Source organism: Chelonia mydas, chromosome 11, assembly GCF_015237465.2.
Source record: "Chelonia mydas isolate rCheMyd1 chromosome 11, rCheMyd1.pri.v2, whole genome shotgun sequence".
Classification (NCBI taxonomy): domain Eukaryota; kingdom Metazoa; phylum Chordata; order Testudines; family Cheloniidae; genus Chelonia; species Chelonia mydas.
This window is the reverse complement of record NC_051251.2, coordinates 66841293-66864666: the sequence shown is the minus strand read 5'-3', so window position 1 is coordinate 66864666 and position 23374 is coordinate 66841293. Positions and strand designations below refer to the sequence as shown.

General features: G+C 40.5%; 1 protein-coding gene across 5 annotated transcripts in view; it reads right to left on the bottom strand.

The window, feature by feature from the left end:
* SPAG16 (sperm associated antigen 16) overlaps window positions 1-23374 on the bottom strand; it is a 710758-nt gene that overhangs the window by 122014 nt on the left and 565370 nt on the right. For all 5 annotated transcript variants that reach the window (XM_043524952.1, XM_043524954.1, XM_037912653.2 and 2 more), the window contains one exon: window positions 14740-14866. In XM_043524952.1, coding sequence (XP_043380887.1) covers window positions 14740-14866 — 127 coding nt within the window. The remainder of the gene's footprint in view (window positions 1-14739; window positions 14867-23374) is intronic.

Here is a 23374-nt window from a genome sequence, read left to right as displayed (position 1 = left end):
ATCTAGTGATCTCTCTCCTGCCATCCATCTCCACCCTCTGACAAACAGAGGCTAGGGACACCATTCCTTACCCATTCTGGCTAATAGCCATTAATGGACTTAACCTCCATGAATTTATCCAGTTCTCTTTTAAACCCTGTTATAGTCCTAGCCTTCACAACCTCCTCAGGCAAGCGGTTCCACAGGTTGACTGTGCGCTGAGTGAAGAAGAACTTCCTTTTATTTGTTTTAAACCTGCTGCCCATTAATTTCATCTGGTGGCCCCTAGTTCTTATATTATGGGAACAAGTAAATAACTTTTCCTTATTCACTTTCTCTACACCACTCATGATTTTATAGACCTCTATCATATCCCCCCTTAGTCTCCTCTTTTCCAAGCTGAAAAGTTCTAGACTCTTTAATCTCTCCTTATATGGGACCCATTCCAAACCCCTAATCATTTTAGTTGCCCTTCTCTGAACCTTTTCTAATGCCAGTATATCTTTTTTTGAGATAAGGGGACCACATCTGTATGCAGTATTCAAGATGTGGGGGTACCATGGATCTATATAAGGGCAAGAAGATATTCTCTGTCTTATTCTCTATCCCTTTTTAATGATTCCTAACATCCCGTTTGCTTTTTTGACTGCCGCTGCACACTGCGTGGACGTCTTCAGAGAACTATCCACGATGACTCCAAGATCTTTCTCCTGATTAGTTGTAGCTAAATTAGCCCCCATCATATTGTATGTATAGTTGGGGTTATTTTTTCCAATATGCATTACTTTACATTTATCCACATGAAATTTCATTTGCCATTTTGTCGTCCAATCGCTTAGTTTTGTGAGATCTTTTTGAAGTTCTTCACAGTCTGCTTTGGTCTTAACTATCTTGAGCAGTTTAGTATCATCTGCAACCTTTGCTACCTCACTGTTTACCCCTTTCTCCAGCTCATTAATGAATAGGTTGAATAGGATTGATCCTAGGACTGACCCTTGGGGAACACCACTAATAACCCCTCTCCATTCTGAAAATTTACCATTTTAATCACAATAACCTCCTCATTTTCCAACACAGAGGCTCTCTTCTATTTTTTTTTAAATTCCTCTCTAGTCACACCACAATGTCAGCAGGTGGAGCTGTTCACAGAACTGATTGGCTATGGAACTCAGCCAACTGCCCAAGCTGAGAAGAAAAACTATAAATTCCAATTAATAAACATTATGAAAGATTAGTCATCTTCAGGAAGGATAATTTATCTTTAACCTACTTATTCATCTATTATACATTAAATGGAAATGAAGAGACTTACGGCTAAGTAAGATATCAATGTGAGGGCATCCCAACATTTTCCCATCTCTCTGCAGGAATAGTCCATAAGGGGAAAAAAGGATTGACTGAGATATTTCTCTTCAACTGGAATTTAATGCAAGTTAGATGATGCCTTGGGTGGGGTCTCAAGGAGAACCAGGTGCTCATTTCAGAGAAGGGGGAGGGATAGCTCAGTGGTTTGAGCATTGGCCTGCTAAACCCAGGGTTGTGAGTTCAATCCTTGAGGGGGCCATTTAGGGAGCTGGGGCAAATATTGGGGATTGGTCCTGCTTTGAGCAGGGGGTTAGACTAGATGACCTCCTGAGGTCCCTTCCAACCCTGATATACTATGATTCTAAGGAAAGAATACACGTAGGTAAGTACACTTTATCTTTCTCCCAGAGGGCTGTTGGTACTCCAAGATCTGTTACAACTGGGAAGTAGCCAGCAGTAAAACAATTTTCTACAAATGCGAGGGAAATATATAACATCAAGAAAACTGAATTAAGACAGGGAAAACCAGCTCTTATTTGACGGTTTAGGGATTTTGAGGGGGTTGCTTCTGTTCTTTTTGTTGGTTTTTTATTTAGTTTTGATTTTTTCTTCCCTCACTATATGAAGCATTTTAATAAAGGAAAATCAAGGAAAAGATTGCAGAAACCTTTGTCCAAAACTCAGACAACACATCTGTTTTAATGTAATAGATAAAAGCATACACTGAAGGCCAGGTAGCCAAATAGCAAAAAATTGCTTGAATGAAGCACTGTGCGGTTCTTCTAAATTTATCAGTCTGGAAATAGTGGATATGAACATTTCACATCCCCTTCTTAGGTCAATGATCTTATCCTAAAATTGAATCCAATTTTCTTCAAGCACTAGTTATACATAAAACAAATTTGAATGTCCCAACCCTATGTAAAGTGTCCAATTTATTCACTTAGTAGTGGAAGGTCTTAACATTCAAGGAAAGCAAATAGTGAAAACAATAATTTTGAGAGACAGAAAATTCTGGTTCAGGCCCGAGAATCACCTCATCTGGGGAAAAAATGCATATAAGGATTTCAGATGGCTATAACCCCCAAACTTGCTAGCTCTCCAGTCCAATGTAATTGCTAACAGGAAAAATAATAATGGGAAATATCCAGAACACACCTCCATATATTAAAAAAAAAGAAGATTTAGAGATTACCTGAAACTTCAAATCATTGCACTAGTCTCCCAATGGCATCTCTGCAGAGACACAACTTTAAAATGTTTGGATGTGTGACGTTGCTTCAAAAACAGGCCAGGAATGGAAGGAACATGCTACAAGGCTCTTAACACTGAGACTTTGATCTTTAGGAAGCTAGGACTCAAACCCAGCCAGAGTCCATCTAGAAGAAACTGAAATGACTCAAACCCAGCCAGAGTCCATCTAGAAGAAACTGCAATATATTCCTGGTTGAGAAAAAAATGGGATTCTTGTCCTTTGAAAAACACCAAGATTCAGAAGCCCTTGAATTGCCGAGATTTGTGGACAATTAATAGATCTGAGCAAGAGCTCTCCTCAATAGTCATTCTCTAGAAAGCAAGTCCTTTCAGGTTCCAGGCCAAGTGCCTCAAGTGCTTTCGGCCTGGGAGTTTGAGAGGATCCTGAAATAAGATCATTTCACAGACCATGGGGGTTCAATGATGCTGAGTGCCGCCTGTAGGAATCAGAGATTTTGGGCATCTGTGCCACTACCTTCCTGTTTAGGCTTGAGGGGAACTCCAATATAGAGGTCTTGGGCTGCTGGAGTAGACTGCTTTGCAGGCATGGAAGCCTGAAAACATGCACTATGTTTTCTTCTCTTATTGAAGAACGTTTCAGTCCTTCTGGCCCTTGTTCCTTCATACCACACAAGGATGCTTCCATCCAGAGGAGAATATGACAGTCGGTGATAAGTACTAGTGGAGATGGAATGGCTGTATGGCCACCCCATGTCCTATCCCTAGGCTGGGAGGCGGGAGATGTCAGTCACTCCTAAACCCTGCATTGGTTCCTATTCAGAAGGCCCATTCACTCTCTTCCTTCTGGGGAAACCTAGATAACCCCTCAAGAGCATGGAAGACACAGAGATAGGTCTGTGAGATATAACAAGCCCTCATTAAGCATACGTATGGAGATTGTATTATTAATCCATTTATTTTGCATAACCTCATGGACCACTTTTTGTCCCTGATTAGGCCTTTTAACCCCCTTGATAATTTGTCAATATAAGTTTATGGCTGCACTTTTTATTGTATTTCATTTTAAAGAAGATTACATGCTTATGAAAAGGTGCCAGACTCAAAGAGCAGGAGAGTGACAACTAGCAGAACTAGCATAGGCAGCTGTGCTGTGCTCTCTCTTCCCTCTACCCTTTGAATATGCTTCATTCCCAAACTAGAGATGCCACCCCTCCCTCTTCACTGAGATCACCAATGGAGGTGTCAATTAGTGCCAGTTATTAGGTTACTAAATGAGGTACGGACAACTTTTCATGAAGCCTACCATCTCTTTTTGGATTGGTCATCAAAAAGCTGTCAGACTTTTCATCACTATTGAACTGAGCCAGATTCTAACTACTGACCAAGAGGTGACAATCTCTGTACCCCATTACTAATCTCCTGAGGCATCCTCTTGCCACTGAATGCCTGTTATACCTGTCCTATTCTTTGCACTACATTTAAAAAAAATTATACACATGCGCACACGTACACACACATATATATATATATATATAAACCAATTCATTTGATACTTTATTTTATAAATCCCTGATTTTTATTACATTATATAATAGAGTAAGCCTTACTCAAAGCACAAGAACTGACTAAGCTGTTGATCTTTAAAGTGAAGCTTTCATGGAAGAAAGGATAGGATGACCTTCAAGGGATCTTTAGTGTCTGATTGTCTGTAGGAATAAGCTAATCAGGAGATGAAGTCTTGTATCTAAGCCAGACTTTAGATGGAACAGTGCAGTGAGGCTTCCAGAATAAAAGAAAGGAGTTTTCATTAAATACTTGTAAACACATTCAAACTGGAAATATAATAATTGTACCTTTGTGAACTAGAATTAATATAAATTCAAGAACACATGGACTTAATAAAGTCACAAGAGTAGCCAATGTTATAAGAAAACATTTAAGATGTTGAATAGATTTATATTTAAAAATACTTGTGCCTAGTTTAAGGGAGATTTAAAAAAAAACTACTGAAAAATTAAATAATCTGGTTTGTCGTTAGCTGCTAGAGAATCAACATTTTGATCAGTTATGTTCCACTTGGGAAGTGCAAACCTCCAATTACTTTCAGCTTGTGTTAGTTTAACACACGGATTTCAAAAATCATGTGGACATTTCTGGCACACACTCTCAGAACAAACGATTCACCCATCACCAAGTTATGGGCTTAATGCCAGTACAGCCGAGAGTCCTGCTCTTCCTTAAAGAATAATGTTTAACCAGTCAGCTACCGCCGCATTCAACCTGGGGTACTCAACAAAACTAACAAATCAGTATATTGCTCTAATGAGGTAACACACTTGCATCCAGAACTTAGTTTTAGTGTTGGAGATATGCAGGCATGTGAGAAGAGAATATTTAATCTACAGTGTATCTGCTTGACAAAAGCTGGCTCTATTAAACAGCTGTCCATCTTCCTGCACTCAGGGGAAGGAAGCACTCCTCCCTAGCAAAGATGAAGAGAATATCAATGGGGCTAATCTCTTCAAAGTGCTCAGAGCTCAAAGCAATTGCCTGCAGTAGTACACAGTCCCCACCCCATTAGCTCAGCAAAGAAAACAGACACAAACATACAAAATACAATCCCACATTTCAGGCAAAAATATAAAGCTCTGAATTTCCAAACCATTCCCCCTCTCCTTTCCAAGATACAAATATTTCATACATTTTAAATCATGTGTATATAGTGAAAATGTAGTTATACATATTAAAAACCTCTTCTCCTTCCTTTCTACACATTTAAATAGCATGGACTCTGGTCACATTGAAAAATGTTCATGTCATGGCATAAGTATTGTACAGCATAACTCCCCTTGGTAAACAAAGGAAAATTACTCACTAGCAATTCCTTCCCTTTGGAAGGCAGAGACAGTCACGAATAGACTGTGTTATATGGCTTCACCTACAAGGACACAAGGAGGCAAAATACCTGTCAATCAGATCCTATATATGAAGGCCCTGGTCCACCCACTTCTTTCCAGTTAGAGAATTTCAGAGGCAAAGGAAGATTCTGAGAGAGAGAAATCAGATGCAATGCAGAAGTAGAGGAAAAGGATGCCTGATGGAAGAAAAGAGGACTACAACAAAAGAAATGATCATTGAGCAATTTTGCCTTGTTTTACATTCCTGTATTCCTATCCTAACCACTGAGTCAGTCAAGGACAGCCAGTAGATATAGTCAGCAATGCCTGGAGGAGGAGGAGTGGTTATATTAATGTGTTGCTTGTAAGACTTTAAGACCAAGAGAGGCATCCTGAGATACAGCCATACAGCCCAGTCGGGACAAGGAAAGAGGTTAGGGCCTTAGGCCAACAGGTGCAGAGGACACAAGACCGTCCACAGTTCCAAAAAACAAAGCTGTCTGAGCACCAGGAGACAAACAACAATACCTCTGAATTATTCTTTGTTATTTTCCTGAGAACACTGGCTTGTTAAAGCAGTAGCTGTTTGTCCCAATGCTTTGCAAAAACACCTGTGAGCAGGGATCTGACCCTGACAGATTAGGTACAAACACAAGGGAGTTTGGATGATAGAGTTGAGGTGAACCAGGCCATTATTGGTGTTGCCAGCTGGAGACATGCTGTCTGAAAAATATTAAGCCTCCATTGTCTTCATTAGTGATGGCTGAGTCAATAAATGGTTGAGCTATAAAGTGATCTCCTGAAGAGATACGTTAGGATACCAACCAGGCACGCAGAAGACATATTCCCAAAAGGAAATGAGCACTCCTTGTCTCCTCTACTCTGTTTACGTCTGTGACTGTTGACTATTGGCTGCTCTACTGTCATACATGCTTGTGGAACATTGGGGAATCTCAAGTTTGTAGGGCTAAGAAGATAGCCTGCGGTTATAAGAGGTTTATGCTCAGTCTCTGTTGGCCAAAGAAAGACTGTTCTCCTTGACCTCAACTCAAAAAGCTGGCACCTGTACAGCTGGTAATGAGAAGATTTGGGATAGGAAAGAGAGGCCAACTGAAAGTGGAGTTCGGGGAATCACTAGGCAAAAGGAGGACTAAACTGGCTTGAGAAGAAAGATTCCTGGAGGTAGTGGATAGATTGCCACTAGGCTAATGTTAAGGACTTAAGAGGCCAAAGATGGGCCAGGAATCACATCCACATAGGCTGCAAAATGACTCAGACCCTTTGAAAGACCTACTGAACTAGCTGACTGTCTGGATTGCTCCCCACTGGAGAGAGAGCATCCAAGGGCTCTGAGGCAGAGATCCTATCTCTGCTGGATTCATCTTGGATCCCTCCTCAGATTGAGATTCCATCTTTTGTTTTGGCTTCTTTCCTTATTCCTTTGCTAAACAGGCCTGGAAGGAAAGACAGAAGCAGAATTATGGAGAAAAGGAGCTGAAACAGGGACTAGTGACACAAACTCCAATTATTCCAGGCTGAAGAAGGCAAAAGAACTGGAGGGAAGTGGACAGATGAGCTGTTATATACATGGTTGGTTCACCTCCTTTATTCCTGGTAGGTGGAGCTATAACACTGTCTGTAAGACAGAAAACTGAGAGTGAATAACAACTAGAAGTAGGGATTTTTGGTTTGTCTGAATTTTTACACCAAACTCAGAAAAATGCCAGTGCAATTCCAAAGGATGAGTCAGATAGAAAAAGCTATGTTTCCATATTCTCCTTATTTTACCCGAAATGAATTTGAAGCTCAGGCATTAAATAATGAGGGAAAAGGTACCCTGTAGATTTATTAGTGTTGTTATATAATCTGCCTTTTGGATAAAAAGATGCAGGCCAATAGGATGCTTGTAATAAATAAATTCAAATATGTATAAAAATCACCTGCCTTTCAATACAGAATTTAAAGGCATAGGGAAAAAAACACAGATTCAGAATATCACTGCTGCGACAAAGGCTAACTTCGTAAACGCTGCATGAAAGTATCTCTTTTTTGTCAAGTTCTACTTTAACCATAAGTAAGAGGATACTAAATAAAGTGCAATGTAAAAACACCAGGAAAAATGGGGCCCAGATTCTCTCCTGCACCTGAATTCTAGACTACTCCAGTTTATGCCAGCTGGCGGTGGTCCTCAAAGGCTGAGCATTGGTGGAGTGGAGGTGCATTCTGCCCCACCCCCATGACCAGGCAGTTAATGCAGGAGAGCTGCATTAGACCAAGTGAGAGCTCTCCCTGGCTGGCAGAGTCTTCAGCTGGCCAGTTAGGACTAGATTCCATTTTGTGCTTTCTGATAGGTACAAAGTGACCAAGAAGAAGAAGAATATCACGTCATCACTGCCATTGGCACCAATCTCTCGCAAAGATCTGGACCCAAAACTCCAGCTGAAATCGAGGAAATGAAATAATTTTGGTGTGCTTCCCATTGCAGGATCAGACCTTAAAATACATTTCACTACAAAATATTAAGTAGAAGTAATTATTTGCTTGGTTTCTTTTTTTTTAAAGCACAGCACATAGTAATTTAGCCAGATCTGAATTTATTCTACTAAGCTATTTCTCCTCTTTTTAGCAAAAGGATTATTTCTGTTACACCCTTCTGCAGTTATCAGATTTCTGTGGACTAGGTTATGCCTTCAGGTAATGGATAGTGCAGAGATGGTGCCAGTCCAGGAACAGCCCCCAGAAGCAGTGTGCCTCACAGATCCCCTCCTGCCCCCGAGTCACAGTTACAGTGGCTGAAATAAAGAAAAAAAATTTGTATGGAATTTATGAAAGTGTGGAACTGTTTCCTTTTCACAAATTTCAAAGTGGACACATTTTTCATTTGTCGTGAACATTTCTGTGCATTTTCCAAAGTTTTAACAGCAATGATCAAAATCGTGTTCCATCACAATTTCAAACATGATTTCAAAAGAAAAATATGAACAACAATGTTGTGGAAACATTCATGAAAAACAAAAAACAGATGTCAAAAATGTTTTACAAAAAGTCTGTTTTCAGAAGGCGGCTATTTTTTACTCTACATTTTCTTTGGGCTAAAATGTCCCCCCAGCTCTAATCACAGTTCCTCCCCTGCTTTCTCCTTGCTCCTGGTTGTAATTTACCACTGATCTAGACGAGCAGTTAATTACTAACTCCTCCACCAGGCGATGGCTCATCTACTCTGGCCAGTGACGGGTCTGGTGTAGAACCAAGGTTCACCCGACCCTCCCATCTATTAGAGGGAGTGAGCAGGTGAATAGCCCAAAGCCAGGTTAGCCTGTCTATAGAAAATGTAAAGAGGGTTCTTATTCCCTTGTGCTGGTGTACAGCCTAAATCCCAAAGTAGCTCTTAGTACCCCCCCTCTAAAAGGTCAGTAGGAAAAGAGTGAAGAAAAGAATATCAGAGTGACTCCAAAATGCACACGGTAGAGCTGAAGATTATAGCTATTTCATCACACTGCACGTGCTAGAAAGCCATACTCTACAAGTCTGATTTTCCCAGAATAAAATACTTGCTCCTTTTCTTAAATTTGCATGTTGTTCAGTGAAATAAAAACAAGCTACACAGGCTTTTATCTTCCACCTAAAATAAAAGGGAGATGGAACCTCTGAGCTCAAAGTGTATAAATTGCATTGAAATGTTTGACATTCAGTTTTAGATAAAACAAGGCTAGTAATTATTTCTAGTGCCAACTGAGCAGCCTATGGTCTTTCGCTAATAATGTGCTGTTTGCCCCGGCAAATAAAATGCAGACCAAATTAACTGAAACTTCTATTAAAGGATTATCCCATTTATGAAATCAACCTTACAGATTACAGAAAATGACTATGTATTCAATTTTGCTTGGGCACCTTTTTACTTAATTAAAAATGACTCCAGACAAATCCTTTTTGTTGTTTGACTTGAGCTCATGCAGTATATGAGGACCAGAAGGTTGGAATTATAACAATATTTACTTTAAACCTGCTAGTACAATATTCTATGTAGCAGAGGCAGTGACCTGTACAGTTAAAGTTGTCTAACACTTCCCATTATAAGACCCTGGTTTCAGTTGCTTATAACTTTTCCAACTTGACATGGTTCAGACTGAAATTTTGCCTTTTGAGAGTCTGCCTAAGGCTGATTCTGGGAGGGAAAGTGTCAGCTGAAATGGTTCAGCTGTTTTTCAGGATTAGACTGGGGAAAACGATGTTGTTTAGCCCATTTTGAAAAAAAAATTCTCTCAATCATTTGTCGTGAAGCTCTAGGGCCTCTACGCTTTGGAGCAGGGACTTGAGATTCGGCAGGTGAGTCACCCTGATGCCAGAGATGTGTCTTTTGCTATCCTAATGAAAATTTGTCTTAATTTGGCCAAGTTATAACCTCTGGACAATCTCAAGCTGTACATGCTCAGTACAGACTTTTTAGAGTTTGGCAGCTAAATTCTCTGAAGAGTCCATCTGCACAGAGCATGCTTCATCACCTCACAGTTCTATGTGCTGCCTGAATTGCAATCTCCACAGAGTGACTAAGCATCCTCATCCCAGGGATGAGCAGGACTTTCCTTATAATTACTCCTCCTAGCGGTTGTGCGCTGCTATGGCACCCTGACAATATGGAGGAGGAAGCTTCCTAGCTGAAATGTAGAGGGCTGAGTAACAGGAGGTTGGTACGGGGTGGAGATGCTGGATAAGGGGAGCAGGAGCAAGGAAAGGCAAAGGGAGGGGGGCAGAATAGGAACAGGAGCTGGGAACTAGAGGACAGGACCAGATGGAAGAAGTTGACACTGTGAGTGTTCTGCAATCAGACCCCACGTGTCTCAAGTTGGATACCCAGAAAATGAGGAACATACAGTGGTTAACTACGAAAATGTTGGCTTATGTAACTTGCTCAGTATCACATTCACCTAGGAACTTTGGCAGAGGCAGGCACAGAACCCTGCTCTCTAAGACAGCATTCAATTGCCTCACTCACAGGACCAACCTTTCACTGCCTCTGGATTCTCACCTCATTTGCAGCCATGCTGAGCTTTCACAACTGCAACTGAGGTCAATAGGAGCTGCAGTCCAACACACACACAGCTATGAAATGCGAGGTACTCCGAAAAATCATCTCCTAGGCATCTCAATGTGGGCACCTAAACTCAGTTGACAGCTTTGACAATATTGGCTTTAATTCCTGTGCCTCTATCCCCCATGTGTAAAATGGGGATAATAATACAACCACACCTCACAGAAGTGGAGTGAAGATAATTTCATGAATGCCTGTAAAGATCTAACATACTATGATGACAGCAGCACAAAAAAGCCCATAAGAGATGACTCTGTATTCAATTAAAGGTTTGGGTGGTGTGCGGTAAATAATGCCTGGGTCCACAAAGTGAATCCTGAGAATAAAAAGAAATATTGAATAGCAACCCACTCAAGGAGTTCATCCTGGGCACTAAATGGGGCAGGAGTCCTGTGAAAAAAATAGCATGTGACCATGTAATTAAAGACTGCACCTTATGCACAAGGGGCCCAAATTAATGTTGGACAGGCAACCTTAATACAGGCATTTCCTACATAAGAACAGCCACACAGGGTCAGACCAAAGGTCCATCAAGCCCAGTATCCTGTCCTCTGACAGTGGCCAATGGCAGGTGCCCCAAAGGGAATGAACAGACAGGTTATCATCAAGTGATCCATGCCCTGTAACCCAATCCCAGCTTCTGGCAAACAGAGGCTAGGGACACCATTCCTGCCCATCCTGGCTAATAGCCATTGATGGACCTATCTTCCATGAATCTATCTAGCTCCCTTTTGAACCCCATTATAGTATTGGCCTGCACAACACCCTCTGACAAGGAGTTCCAGAGGTTGACAGTGTGTTGCATGAAAAAATACTTTCTTGTGTTTGTTTTAAATCTGCTACCTACTTAATTTCATTTGGTGGCCCCTTGTTCTTGTATTATGAGAAGGAGTAAATAACACTTCCTTATTTACTTTCTCTATACCACTCATGATTCTATAGACCTCTATCATATCCCCCCTTAGTCGCCTCTTTTCCAAGCTGAAAAGTCCCAATCGTATTAATCTCTCCTCATACGGAAGCCGTTCTATACCCCTACTCACTTTTGTTGCCCTTTTCTGAACCTTTTCCAGTTCCAATATCTCTTTTTTGAGATGGGGCGACCACATCTGCACGGAGTATTCAAGGTGTGGGCATACCATGGATTTATATAGAGGCAATATGATATTTTTTGTCTTATTATCTATCCCTTTCCTAATGATTCCCAACATTCCTAACTATTGAGTGCTTGCCTTGGCAACCTTAATGTTCTTTTAACAGTGTTTTTGGATGTAATACAGACAGACAGTGAGTCTTCTCATATGTTTAGAAAACTCAGCAAACCTTGCAGCAGAAATCATATAGCCACCATACTCCTTTTACATAGAGCAGAATTTTGCTCCTTTTCCTCAAACTGGGTGTAAACGGACAAACACTGTCCCTCCCACTGTATCTACCAGGTATAGTAAACTGCTACATTTTCCTGGTACTACTCGCTGGTTTCTGCATCACAGCCATATCCTAAATGTCTTTCCTTACACAACAGGAGAGTAGTGTGTGCACTTTAGGGTTCAAAGAGAATGTCCTGCAGCATCTATAGTTCTCACTCCTCACACTAACTGTTGCTATTAACTGTGCTGTTCATCATCTTTTCAGGTGGATTTGCTGGATGGAAACTGTGAAAAACACCCGAGAGTATCATATGTGGCAAGGTTGGTGGGTTGCTTATGAGGAAAGGAGGGGATTTGACGTGTGCATGGTTTGTGAATGTTAGGTCTAGTGGTCAATATGTGCTGGAGAACAGATATAAACGCCTGGAGATGGTGGTAAACTTACTTACTAAAGGACAGATCTGTTTTTAATAATAGAGGATAAGTCACAGAAATGTTAGGCCATGATACTGCAGAGAGTCGCCCACATGCTTAACTATGGGCCAATGGGGTACCCACGGTGCACAACGTGAAGTAGATGTGCATGTCTTTGTAGGTCTGACATTAAGCTTGAGCCTGATGATCAAGTCTCACGATGGGCTGTGCCCTAGCTATCTCAAGGACTGTCTCACTTTCCATACCATAAGCTGGCGTTGTAGTTTCTCTAACTTCCCTCCTCCCCACACACAAACACAAAAACCCCTGGAACTATATTTAGAATGAGACTTCCAAGCAGAGGGGTGTAACATTTTGTTTGCATAGGTTTAAACTGAAGACAAGATCTACACCTAAGAAAGTGATCCAGTGAGAGAAAAGCTCAGGCAGAGAGAGAATAGACTTTACTGTTGATATTTAATCAGAGAAAGATTTAGGCAGATGTGGGGTCTATCCAAAGCCCACTTTAGGTAACTAGGGTCTTTCCATTAACTTAATTGGGCTTTGAATGAGGCTCAGAGAGAAAATGAATATCACTTTACTGGTCATATTCTCAGCTTCTGAAAAGAACTGCATCACAGCGCCAGTAAGCACTTCTGCCAACAGTAACATTCAGATAAATAGAACTAGCAAAGAGCATCTTCAGCAGCACCATCTGGTTTCTCCCAACAATGTTACAAAGAAACCAGGCTTTCTTGCAGCAGCCCTGCACTGGAGAACTTTCAGCAGCTGTCACATTGACAAAGGATGTTCCCATCTTCAGACCAAAATATAAGACCTTTCTCTTTACATTAGATTTCCCACAATAACTATCTTAAACTGGTAGCAAAAGAAAATCAAACAAAAATCTTCCATTAAGTATAATCACGTTGTTTTACAAGGAACGGATTACTTTATTTATGTAAATTTTTATATGCAGCTATCTCGGTGATGGGAACAAGACACATAATTAGATTTTAAGCAATTTGAGGCAGGGACTGTCTTTTCATTCTGTACAACGCCTAATAAAAAGGGGCTGTAATCCTAATTAGGGCATTTAAGCACTACCAGCATACAAACAACAGAGATACAAATACTGTAATATTCTATTGTAGTCAGATATTATTGCTTATGACTGCTTTCTTTTAAATTATGCTTCCTTGTGGTCATTCTTCCCAACTTGGCATCTCTGTTGTGGTTACTCCTGCAGATAAAATTTTGGATTTTATCCAAATGATGGGAAATTTTGCCCATTCAGACTATCTGAAGCCGATAAGCTTTCTACTGGAAACTTCCCATCTGGCTCAAAATACTGCTATTGCATTTTTCAGGGATGTGACTCCTTTACAAATGCCCCTACATTACATTCCAGATATGAAAAAGCAAAACTCCTTCAAATCCACATCATGCAGAATGTGAGCTATTTTTCTAAACTCTATATTCTTACATAGAGCAGAGCTGAATTCAGACTTGTGGAAGTAGTAGAAACTGTATAATGGCAACATAGTTTCTGAAAATGACAATACATTCTTTAGGGATTGAATATAGAGCTCTGAAAAATTCCTTATAAAATGCTACAGTGTCCCATGGAACTTTTTCTAGTAACAGCAACTCAGTGAAATAATATTCTATATTCTGTAGTTTTTTTTACCATTATGACTGTAGTACTATTATTAGTAAAGTGCTACTCTCTCACATCTCTCATATTTGATTTAAATGCTTGTGTCTGGCCTCATCAGCACTTAAGTGCATGCTTAAAGTTGAGCACACGTTTAAGTGTTGCTCTGAACAGGAGTGTTTTCCAGAATTGGGACCTAAGTTTGTACTGCGATACAACTGATTATCTGCCCCTTGAAAGTGACGATTAATGTCCTAGGTAAAACAAAGCTATTTTTGTTCATTTTGTACAATGGCACTCTTAAAAATACAAAGGAGCAGTCAGTCACAATGCTAGTGACATATTGTAATATATGGCTGATGATGCAAAAAGCGTTGCACTATACATGCATTTCAATTCTTTGTACATAATAGACCACTTATTTCAATATGATAGGGCGCTGCAGGGAGAATAATAGGATTTATCATCGGTGGTTATGAAACACAACTGTTGTATAAACATATGAAGAAGCAGTAGAAAAGGAAGAGAAATAAACCCCTCTGTTTTCCTCAGACAGTGAGCATTTCTTACCTTTATGTAATTCTTTTTTTGCATCATTGTAAATGTTTGGTTTTATGTAACAACTGAGCATTAATACAATTTGACAAATTGAAATAAGTATGTGTCACATCATTAGTTGGTATAAACAGGCATCGATTCACAAAAGCCAGTTTACACCGGTTGGGGATCTGGCCTCAGAATTTTAAACTCAATTACAAAATGCTTTCAGAGCAAAACACTTCTTTTGATAGTCAGTTTAAGAAAGGATCCTACCGGATGGGTCAAAGACCACCTGATTGCCAGGATGGGGGCCTGCATCTATAGATACCATTGGTGTTACCCTCCGAACATCCCAGAACTTCATCACACCGTAGGAGTCACAGGAAACAATGGTGTCACCCTGCCAAGTATTAAAAAATGAATAAATTATTATTTGTGCTTCAGAGAGGAAGAGAGCACTGTGGCAGACATGGAGCTCATGTGTAATAACGTTAAGAATACTGAGATAGTTACATGTTTATTATGCACCTATAATGCCCAGATTCAATGGGGTCTGTGCATGAAGATGAGAGAATGGCTTCTCAGATAAGAACACCCAAGCACATACTTGAAAGACAGTGGGGCAAACTGTTAGTTTCAAGGATCCTGTCTCCAACCAATTGCAAACCTTGTCTTGCCAAAGCTGGGAGTTACCAGATCAAAGGGCTATAAATGGTGAAAAGGTGATATGATTTGGGGGAAGTGGGGTGATTTGCCAGATGCTGTCCATGGAGCTGTCAGTGAGCCCTGACAGGGAGGCTTTAACAAGCTGACAGAGAGAAAGCCTCTGTGGAGAAGCATAACGGCAGTTAGTCCAGAGGTCCCCATGTGGAAGATGGTTGAACACCTAATAAACTAGACATGTCCAGATGCTGTTTCCATGTTTTTAAGATCTGTTTTCTCTTAAAGGATTTTGTTCTAAATAAATAATACTTGCCTTAAAGCTGGCTCTTTGATCACCGATGACCACTGCCATTGCCCTGGAGGGAACAGAATTTCAGGGCCTGGACAAAAATCTGATCTGCTGAGGTAACCATGCTCAGTACACAGGTGACTTCAACTCAGGGCCTGGTCTGAGAGTGGGTGACCTGCCTGATTCCATCCTAAGAGACAGGCGACGGCTAGAGGCTTGAGACCTAAATGGGGGGCAGCTTATAGAGTCCAGGAAAGATGCAGTTAGCCTGGTAACTGTGAATTTGTAACTGAAATTGTATCTTTAAATGCTTTCATTTTGCATGTTGTTTTGTCTTTGGGAAAACAGAGAAAGTGAATGATATTTTAAAAAAAATCTCTAAAAAACATACCACAAGGGGGGAAAAGTTCATAAAAATTGTCAGGCTGACTTCACATTAATTGCAGATCAATTTTATATGCAAAACAATATTTAAATGTTAGCTACATTTGAAGTTAAGCAGCACTTACACTTTGATATTTTTAGTTATTTTTATTAAGGGTTATGTTAATTTTACAATGCAAAGAAAGCTTATGTGGTTACTGACTGCTAATAAAACTAGTCATTAAAAATATAAAAATATATACACATACAATATAAATATAATTAGTACAGTACTCTCATTAAAACTCAATCAATATAATACTTAATCTTTCATTGCAATATATCATAATCATAACCTGCACTAGACCTCCGTCGCAGATGGTGCTTTTGGAGGAATTTAAAGAGGAGCTACGTTTGTCAGTGAGGTTACTGAGCTCGGAAAAAATCAGTGGTTTTGCTGTGAGAAATAGTTCACAGAATAGCCACACTTATAATATCTGACGGAAACAGCAAAGAGCAAAGAGGATGTTTCAAAAGGCACATGTATGATAGCGTCCATATAGAGCCTTTTGATGGCATTAGGACAAAACATGAAACCTTTCTGTAAGGTATATTATTAAGAGCTCTCACTCTGTAGACCTTAACCAAATAAAACTCATTTTCTTCAGTGTGGGCCACATGTGAGCAGAACTGTATCCCTATATTAGCCATTTCTAAATAACTGTACAGGTTTAATAAAATCCTATTGTGAAAGGGTTTAAACACCAGAAGAAAAAGTTCATAGGAGGTGTGACACTTCTTGGGGACTGAGTCACCTTGTTCTCCCTGCTGCCAGCATCAGGGAGACATGCTTGTACTTAACTGGGTGTCATCTCCCTGGAAACACCAGCCTGTTAGCCACCCAAGCACTCTCCTCTGGGCTATTCCAGCCCCCACTTAACATTAAGAAGGTTGCAGAGCAGTTTTTAAACAAAGACGGGGGAAAGCCGATTGCTGCAGAGGAGCACGTGGATCGGACAGAGACTTCTCTTAGAGGAGAGTCTATTGATAGAGATTCTCTAGGTTTTAGTCAGGAGGAGAGGATGCATGAAGATAACATATGGGCCAGATCAGATGAGAAACAGTCACATAAAAAAGAATCTGACATATCAGAAAAGGGCAGACACATGAACAGTGACAAGTTTATAAAGTGCTTGTACACAAATGCTAGAAGTCTAAATAATAAGATGGGTGAACTAAAGTGCCTTGTGTTAAAGGAGGATATTGATATAATTGGCATCACAGTAAAAATCTTAAATGAATCCACATGTTCCATAGAATCTCTATGGATAGTAATTCTATGCTCTAATAAGAATATAACAGTAGGGATCTATTATCGACCACTTGACCAGGACAGTGATAGTGACTATGAAATGCTAAGGGAGATTAGAGAGGCTATCAAAATAAAGAACTCAATAATAGTGGGGGATTTCAATTATCCCCATATTGACTGGGTACATGTCACCTCAGGACGAAATGCAGAGACAAAATTTCTCGATACTTTAAATGACTGCTTCTTGGAGCAGCTGGTACAGGAACCCACAAGGGGAGAGGCAACTCTCGATCTAGTCCTGAGTGGAGCGCAGGATCTGGTCCAAGAGCTAACTATAACAGGACTGCTTGGAAATAGTGACCAGAATATAACAACATTTAACATTCCTGTGGTGGGAAGAACACCTCAACAGCCCAACATGGTGGCATTTAATTTCAGAAAGGGGAACTATGCAAAAATGAGGAGGTTAGTTAAACAGAAATTAAAAGGTACAGTGACTAGAGTGAAATCCCTGCAAGCTGCATGGACACTTCTCAAAGACACCATAACAGAGGCCCAACTTAAATGTATACCCCAAATTAAAAAAACACAGTAAAAGAATTAAAAAAGAGCCACCGTGGCTTAACAACCATGTAAAAGAAGCAGTGAGAGATAAAAAGGCATATTTTAAAAAGTGGAAGTCAAATCCAAGTGAGGTAAATAGAAAAGAGCATAAACATTGCCAAATTAAGTATAAAAATGTAATAAGAAAAGCCAGAAAGGAATTTGAAGAACAGCTAGCCAAAAACTCAAAAGGTAATAACAAAATGTTTTTTAAGTACATCAGAAGCAGGAAGCCTGCTAAACAACCAGTGGGGGCCCTGGACGATCGAGATACAAAAGGAGCACTTAAAGGCGATAAAGTAATTGCGGAGAAATTAAATGAATTCTTTGCTTCAGTCTTCACAGCTGAGGATGTCAGGGAGATTCCCAAACCTGAGCCATCCTTTGTAGGTGACAAATCTGAGGAATTGTCACAGATTGAAGTGTCATTAGAGGAGGTTTTGGAATTAATTGAGAATCTTAACAGTAACAAGTCACCGGGACCAGATGGCATTCACCCAAGAGTTCTGAAAGAACTCAAATGTGAAATTGCGGAACTATTAACTATGGTTTGTAACCTGTCTTTTAAATCACCTTCTGTACTCAATGATCGGAAGATAGGTAATGTAACGCCAATATTTTAAAAAGGCTCTAGAGGTGATCCTGACAATTACAGACCGGTAAGTCTAAAATCAGTACCAGGCAAATTAGTTGAAACAATAGTAGAGAATAAAATTGTCAGACACATAGAAGAACATAAATTGTTGGACAAAAGTCAGCATGGTTTCTGTAAAGGGAAATCATGTCTAACTAATCTATTAGGTTCTTTGAAGGGGTCAACAAACATGTGGACAAGGGGGATCCATTGGACATAGTGTACTTATATTTCCAGAAAGCCTTTGTCAAGGTCCCTCACCAAAGGCTCTTATGTAAATTAAGTTGTCATGGGATAAGAGGGAAGATCCTTTCATGGATTGAGGACTGGTTAAAAGACAGGGAACAAAGGGTAGGAAGAAATGGTAAATTTTCAGAATAGAGAGGGGTAACTAGTGGTGTTCCCCAAGGGTCAGTCCTAGGACCAATCCTATTCAACTTATTCATAAATGATCTGGAGAAAGGGTTAAACAGTGAGGTGGCAAAGTTTGCAGATGATACTAAACTGCTCAAGATAGTTAAGACCAAAGCAGACTGTGAAGAACTTCAAAAAGATCTCACAACACTAAGTGATTGGGCGACAAAATGGCAAATGAAATTTAATGTGAATAAATGTAAAGTAATGCACATTGGAAAAAATAACCCCAACTATACATACAATATGATGGGGGCTAATATAGCTACAACTAATCAGGAAAGAGATCTTGCAGTCATCATGGATAGTTCTCTGAAGACATCCATGCAGTGTGCAGCGGCAGTCAAAAAAGCAAACAGGATGTTAAGAATCATTTAAAAAGGGATAGAGAATAAGATGGAGAATATCTTTTTGCCCTTATATAAATCCATGGTACCCCCACATCTTGAATACTGCATACAGATGTGGTCCCCTCATCTCAAAAAAAGATATACTGGCATTAGAAAAGGTTCAGAGAAGGGCAATTAAAATGATTAGGGGTCTGGAACGGGTCCCATATGAGGGGAGATTAAAGAGGCTAGAACTTTTCAGCTTGGAAAAGAGGAGACTAAGGGGGATATGATAGAGGTCTATAAAATCATGAGTGGTGTGGAGAAAGTGAATAAGGAAAAGTTATTTTCTTGTTCCCATAAGAACTAGGGGCCACCAAATGAAATTAATAGACAGCAGGTTTAAAACAAATAAAAGGAAGTTCTTCTTCACTCAGCGCACAGTCAACCCGTGGAACTGCTTGCCTGAGGAGGTTGTGAAGGCTAGGACTATAAGAGGGTTTAAAAGAGAAATAGATAAATTCATGGAGGTTAAGTCCATTAATGGCTATTAGCCAGGATGGGTAAGAAATGGTGTCCCTAGCCTCTGCTTGTCAGAGGGTGGAGATGGATGGCAGGAGCAAGATCGCTTGATCATTACCTGTTATATTCACTCCCTCTGGGGCATCTGGCATTGGCCACTGTTGGCAGACAGGATACTGGGCTGGATGGACCTTTGGTCTGACCTAGTATGGCCATTCTTATGTTCTTATGTACTTTGCCTTGCAGGTTAATAGGTGTACCCCGGCCCATGACTCCCTTTGAAGCATTTCCCGGTGATACCCAGACCCTGACACTAGCTACACACAGAATTACCACATCCACTGTCCCCAAGAAAACAGTGTACACACCAGATTGTATGATTCATCTCAGGATCAGTCTTTTGCTTAATATCACAGCACTTAGATATGTTTATAGTGAAGGCAAACATAAGTTTACAACCAACGATTGAAGATTCAAGGGATAGTGAGGAAGGACATTGGAAATAAAAGGTTACATGTAAAACAAGATCATAACGTGCTTTCTAGAGACTAAATTTAACTCTTAGATTAGCCTCCTGTCTAATGAAATTTATCTCACCCAACGCCTTTTGCAGCTTCTTCTGTTAAGGCAGGCAGAAATCCTGTTTTCATGAATGTAAATGCACTGCCCATTTACTTCCTAGGTTCAGCATGAAGGAATGTCTTCTTTGACTTCTACTTATATCCCCAAAGTTAATTATCTGTACTCACAGTATAGCCCACTGCACCATTCACTTGTTTTTGTGTGTGTTCTTTTCTGCTGACTACATCTCTTTGATAACTTCTTATGTAAATGGTCATCCACTGTGTTAGCTTACATGCTTAATTTACATGTGACAGAAAGGTGAATAAACATCTTTTGTCTGACAAAAGCTTGTTTCTCCATCTGTACTGTGGTACTGAGTCTAAGAACATATTTCAGAGCGTAAGTGCTTCATAATATCTGTACATACATTTCACAATGATATCACAGAGCAGTGTGACCTGGCTTTCATTTAAGGAATCACATAACATTCTTTAGTGAACCAGAATGTACATACCTGAATCAGGATATTTTATAACCCTCTTGCTAGCTGGCATTAATGGGTTTTTTGGTCACAGAAGGCCTAACCAAAATAAATAAATACATGAAAATAAAAATCCCCCTATTAGGGTTTCCAGTTTGATAAGGTTGTGAGTCAACCAACAAAACACACATCACCAAAGTCTCTGGCCATAGCTCTTCCTGAGGGAAATCATGAGTTGACCATCACATAGTTTCAGGTATTTTACCCAGTACAATGTACAACTAAGATAAATTTCAAACAACATAAAAGCTGTATCAAGAGGGCAACGCATGTCTACAGAATTCTCTGGTTTTTCATCAGCTATAAAAATAATGCATGCACCTTTTTCTTCAGTACACTGAGGCCCAATGTGTTTTACTGATTCAGCTCATGAGGTAATGCTTGGGGGCTAAAGGGTTATACGGTACGGCTATGTACCTCTTGCAAGGGAGCGTCTGCACATTTTATCACATCTATACAGAATAGGGTTTTTCAGAGGAATATCAGAAGAATTCTGGAAACATGGCCAGGGATAGGGTGGAGGGGAGGTTACTTGAGGTATGTAGAAGGAGAATGTCTTTAATCAGTGTCAAAACTCCTGGGGGAAAATATTGCCCCAACAAAGACCCTGTGAATCTCAGGCAGGAAGTTGAAAGAACAGGGTAAAATAACTGAAACAGTGCGATGAATGGCTCAAGATTACAATATAGCAATCGAAAGAGACTGAGAAGTGCTGCCAAACTCAGGAAGGCTTTTTTCCCCCCTACTCACTGAGGTGATGCAGAAAGAGTCATAGTTTTTTTCGGTATATTAGGAAAATTTGAAAGGCATATCTTCTGAAGTCTGGGTGTTAAATGTATAAATTGTTAAAAACAAGCCAAGGAGTTTTCACAGATCTGCTTATAATAGATTATATAGTCTGGTGTAACTTTTTCTCATGTTAGCTCCTCAGCAAACAATAATTTCATTTTACAATGTTGGGCCTGATCCTGGAACCCTGGCTCTTGGACTCTTCTTAACCAGTCTTTACCCATGCAACTAGTCCCATTAACCCTCTGGTTTATGTTGTGGCATTTAGCAGCTTAGGGTAGGAAACAAGATGGAGCTGTATTGCCCCAGTGGGAGTTCTGTGAGGTACTGTGCCTCAGGAAGAATGTGAATGCTGTATCATCCTTGGACTTCTCTCCTCAGTGGGCTAGATTCATAGCCAGCACAGAGGGACAGGGAGGAAAAAGATCCTGCTTATTCCTCACCCCATATGGGAAAACTTGCACACCAGGAACTGTGGTTGTGATTATGCCTTAAGGGGGTGCAAAGGAAAACTCCTTGGCCCTGATCTTCCAAACACTTAACTTCTGTAGGATGAGTAATCCGCTTAAAGTTAAGCATGGGCAACCTTCTTCTCCACTGCTATGCAGCAGTTCTACGGCTCAGGACAATCTCACCTTCAGTGGTTGGTTATATGCCTATGTATGGACTATTCATGTGAGTGAGGGTAGCAAGATCAGGCCTCTCATCCTCTTCAATATTAATAATAAGTCCACACAAAAAACAATGGCAAAAGAACTGGAAGGACGCAAAGGAAACCACTCCCAAATCAGTGAATGCCATTGATCAGGCTAACCTAGTATAATCTGTTAACTAGCTGCTGCCACAGCACCAGAAAGTAAAGCATTAAAAATGTTTCTGTATAGTCGAAAGAAATGTCTGTTTTGTCCTTTAAATGTCTTATCAATACAGTCAAAGAGGAGGTGAATACATAATGCTAGCCAACTACAGATGACTACAGCAACACCAGAGGAGGAAGGAGAAAAGCAGATCGAGGGACGTGATCGTTCCCCTCTATTCGACATTGGTGAGGCCTCATCTGGAGTACTGTGTAAAGTTTTGGGCCCCACACTACAAGAAGGATGTGGAAAAATTGGAAAGAGTCCAGCGGAGGGCAACAAAAATTATTAGGGGACTGGAACACATGACTTATGAGGAGAGGCTGAGGGAACTAGGGATGTTTAGTCTGTGGAAGAGAAGAATGAGGGGGGATTTGATAGCTGCTTTCAACTACCTGAAAGGGGGTTCCAAAGAGGATGGCTCTAGACTGTTCTGAGTGGTAGCAGATGACAGAACAAGGAGTAATGGTCTCAAGTTGCAGTGGAGGAGATTTAGGTTGGATATTAGGAAAAACTTTTTCACTAGGAGGGTGGTGAAACACTGGAATGCGTTACCTAGGGAGGTGGTGGAATCTCCTTCCTTAGAAGTTTTTAAGGTTAGGCTTGACAAAGCCCTGGCGGGGATGATTTAATTGGGGATCGGTCCTGCTTTGAGCAGGGGGTTGGACTAGATGACCTCCTGAGGTCCCTTCCAACCCTGATATTCTATGATTCTGTGATTCTATGAAAAGGCTTCTCTACAGGGAGGACTCTGGCTGCTGTATGGAATCTGAAGTGCCAGCAAACCCAGCAGCTCTCTGATACAGCCAAAAGGTGCCAAAGGCACAACTGAGGATGAAGCAGTAGCAGCTACAGCACCAGAAAACTCCTGAACTAGTGGAGAGTCAGGGACTAAGAGGCAAAGCAGGTCTGATGTATTATATGATACCCCAGCAGTGTGGAGACAGTCGGTGCTGGTGCCAACGTCATCTGTACTGAATTTAACAGAGCAAGCCATGGCCAGAACTGGAGTCAGCGCTTTGGGCCCC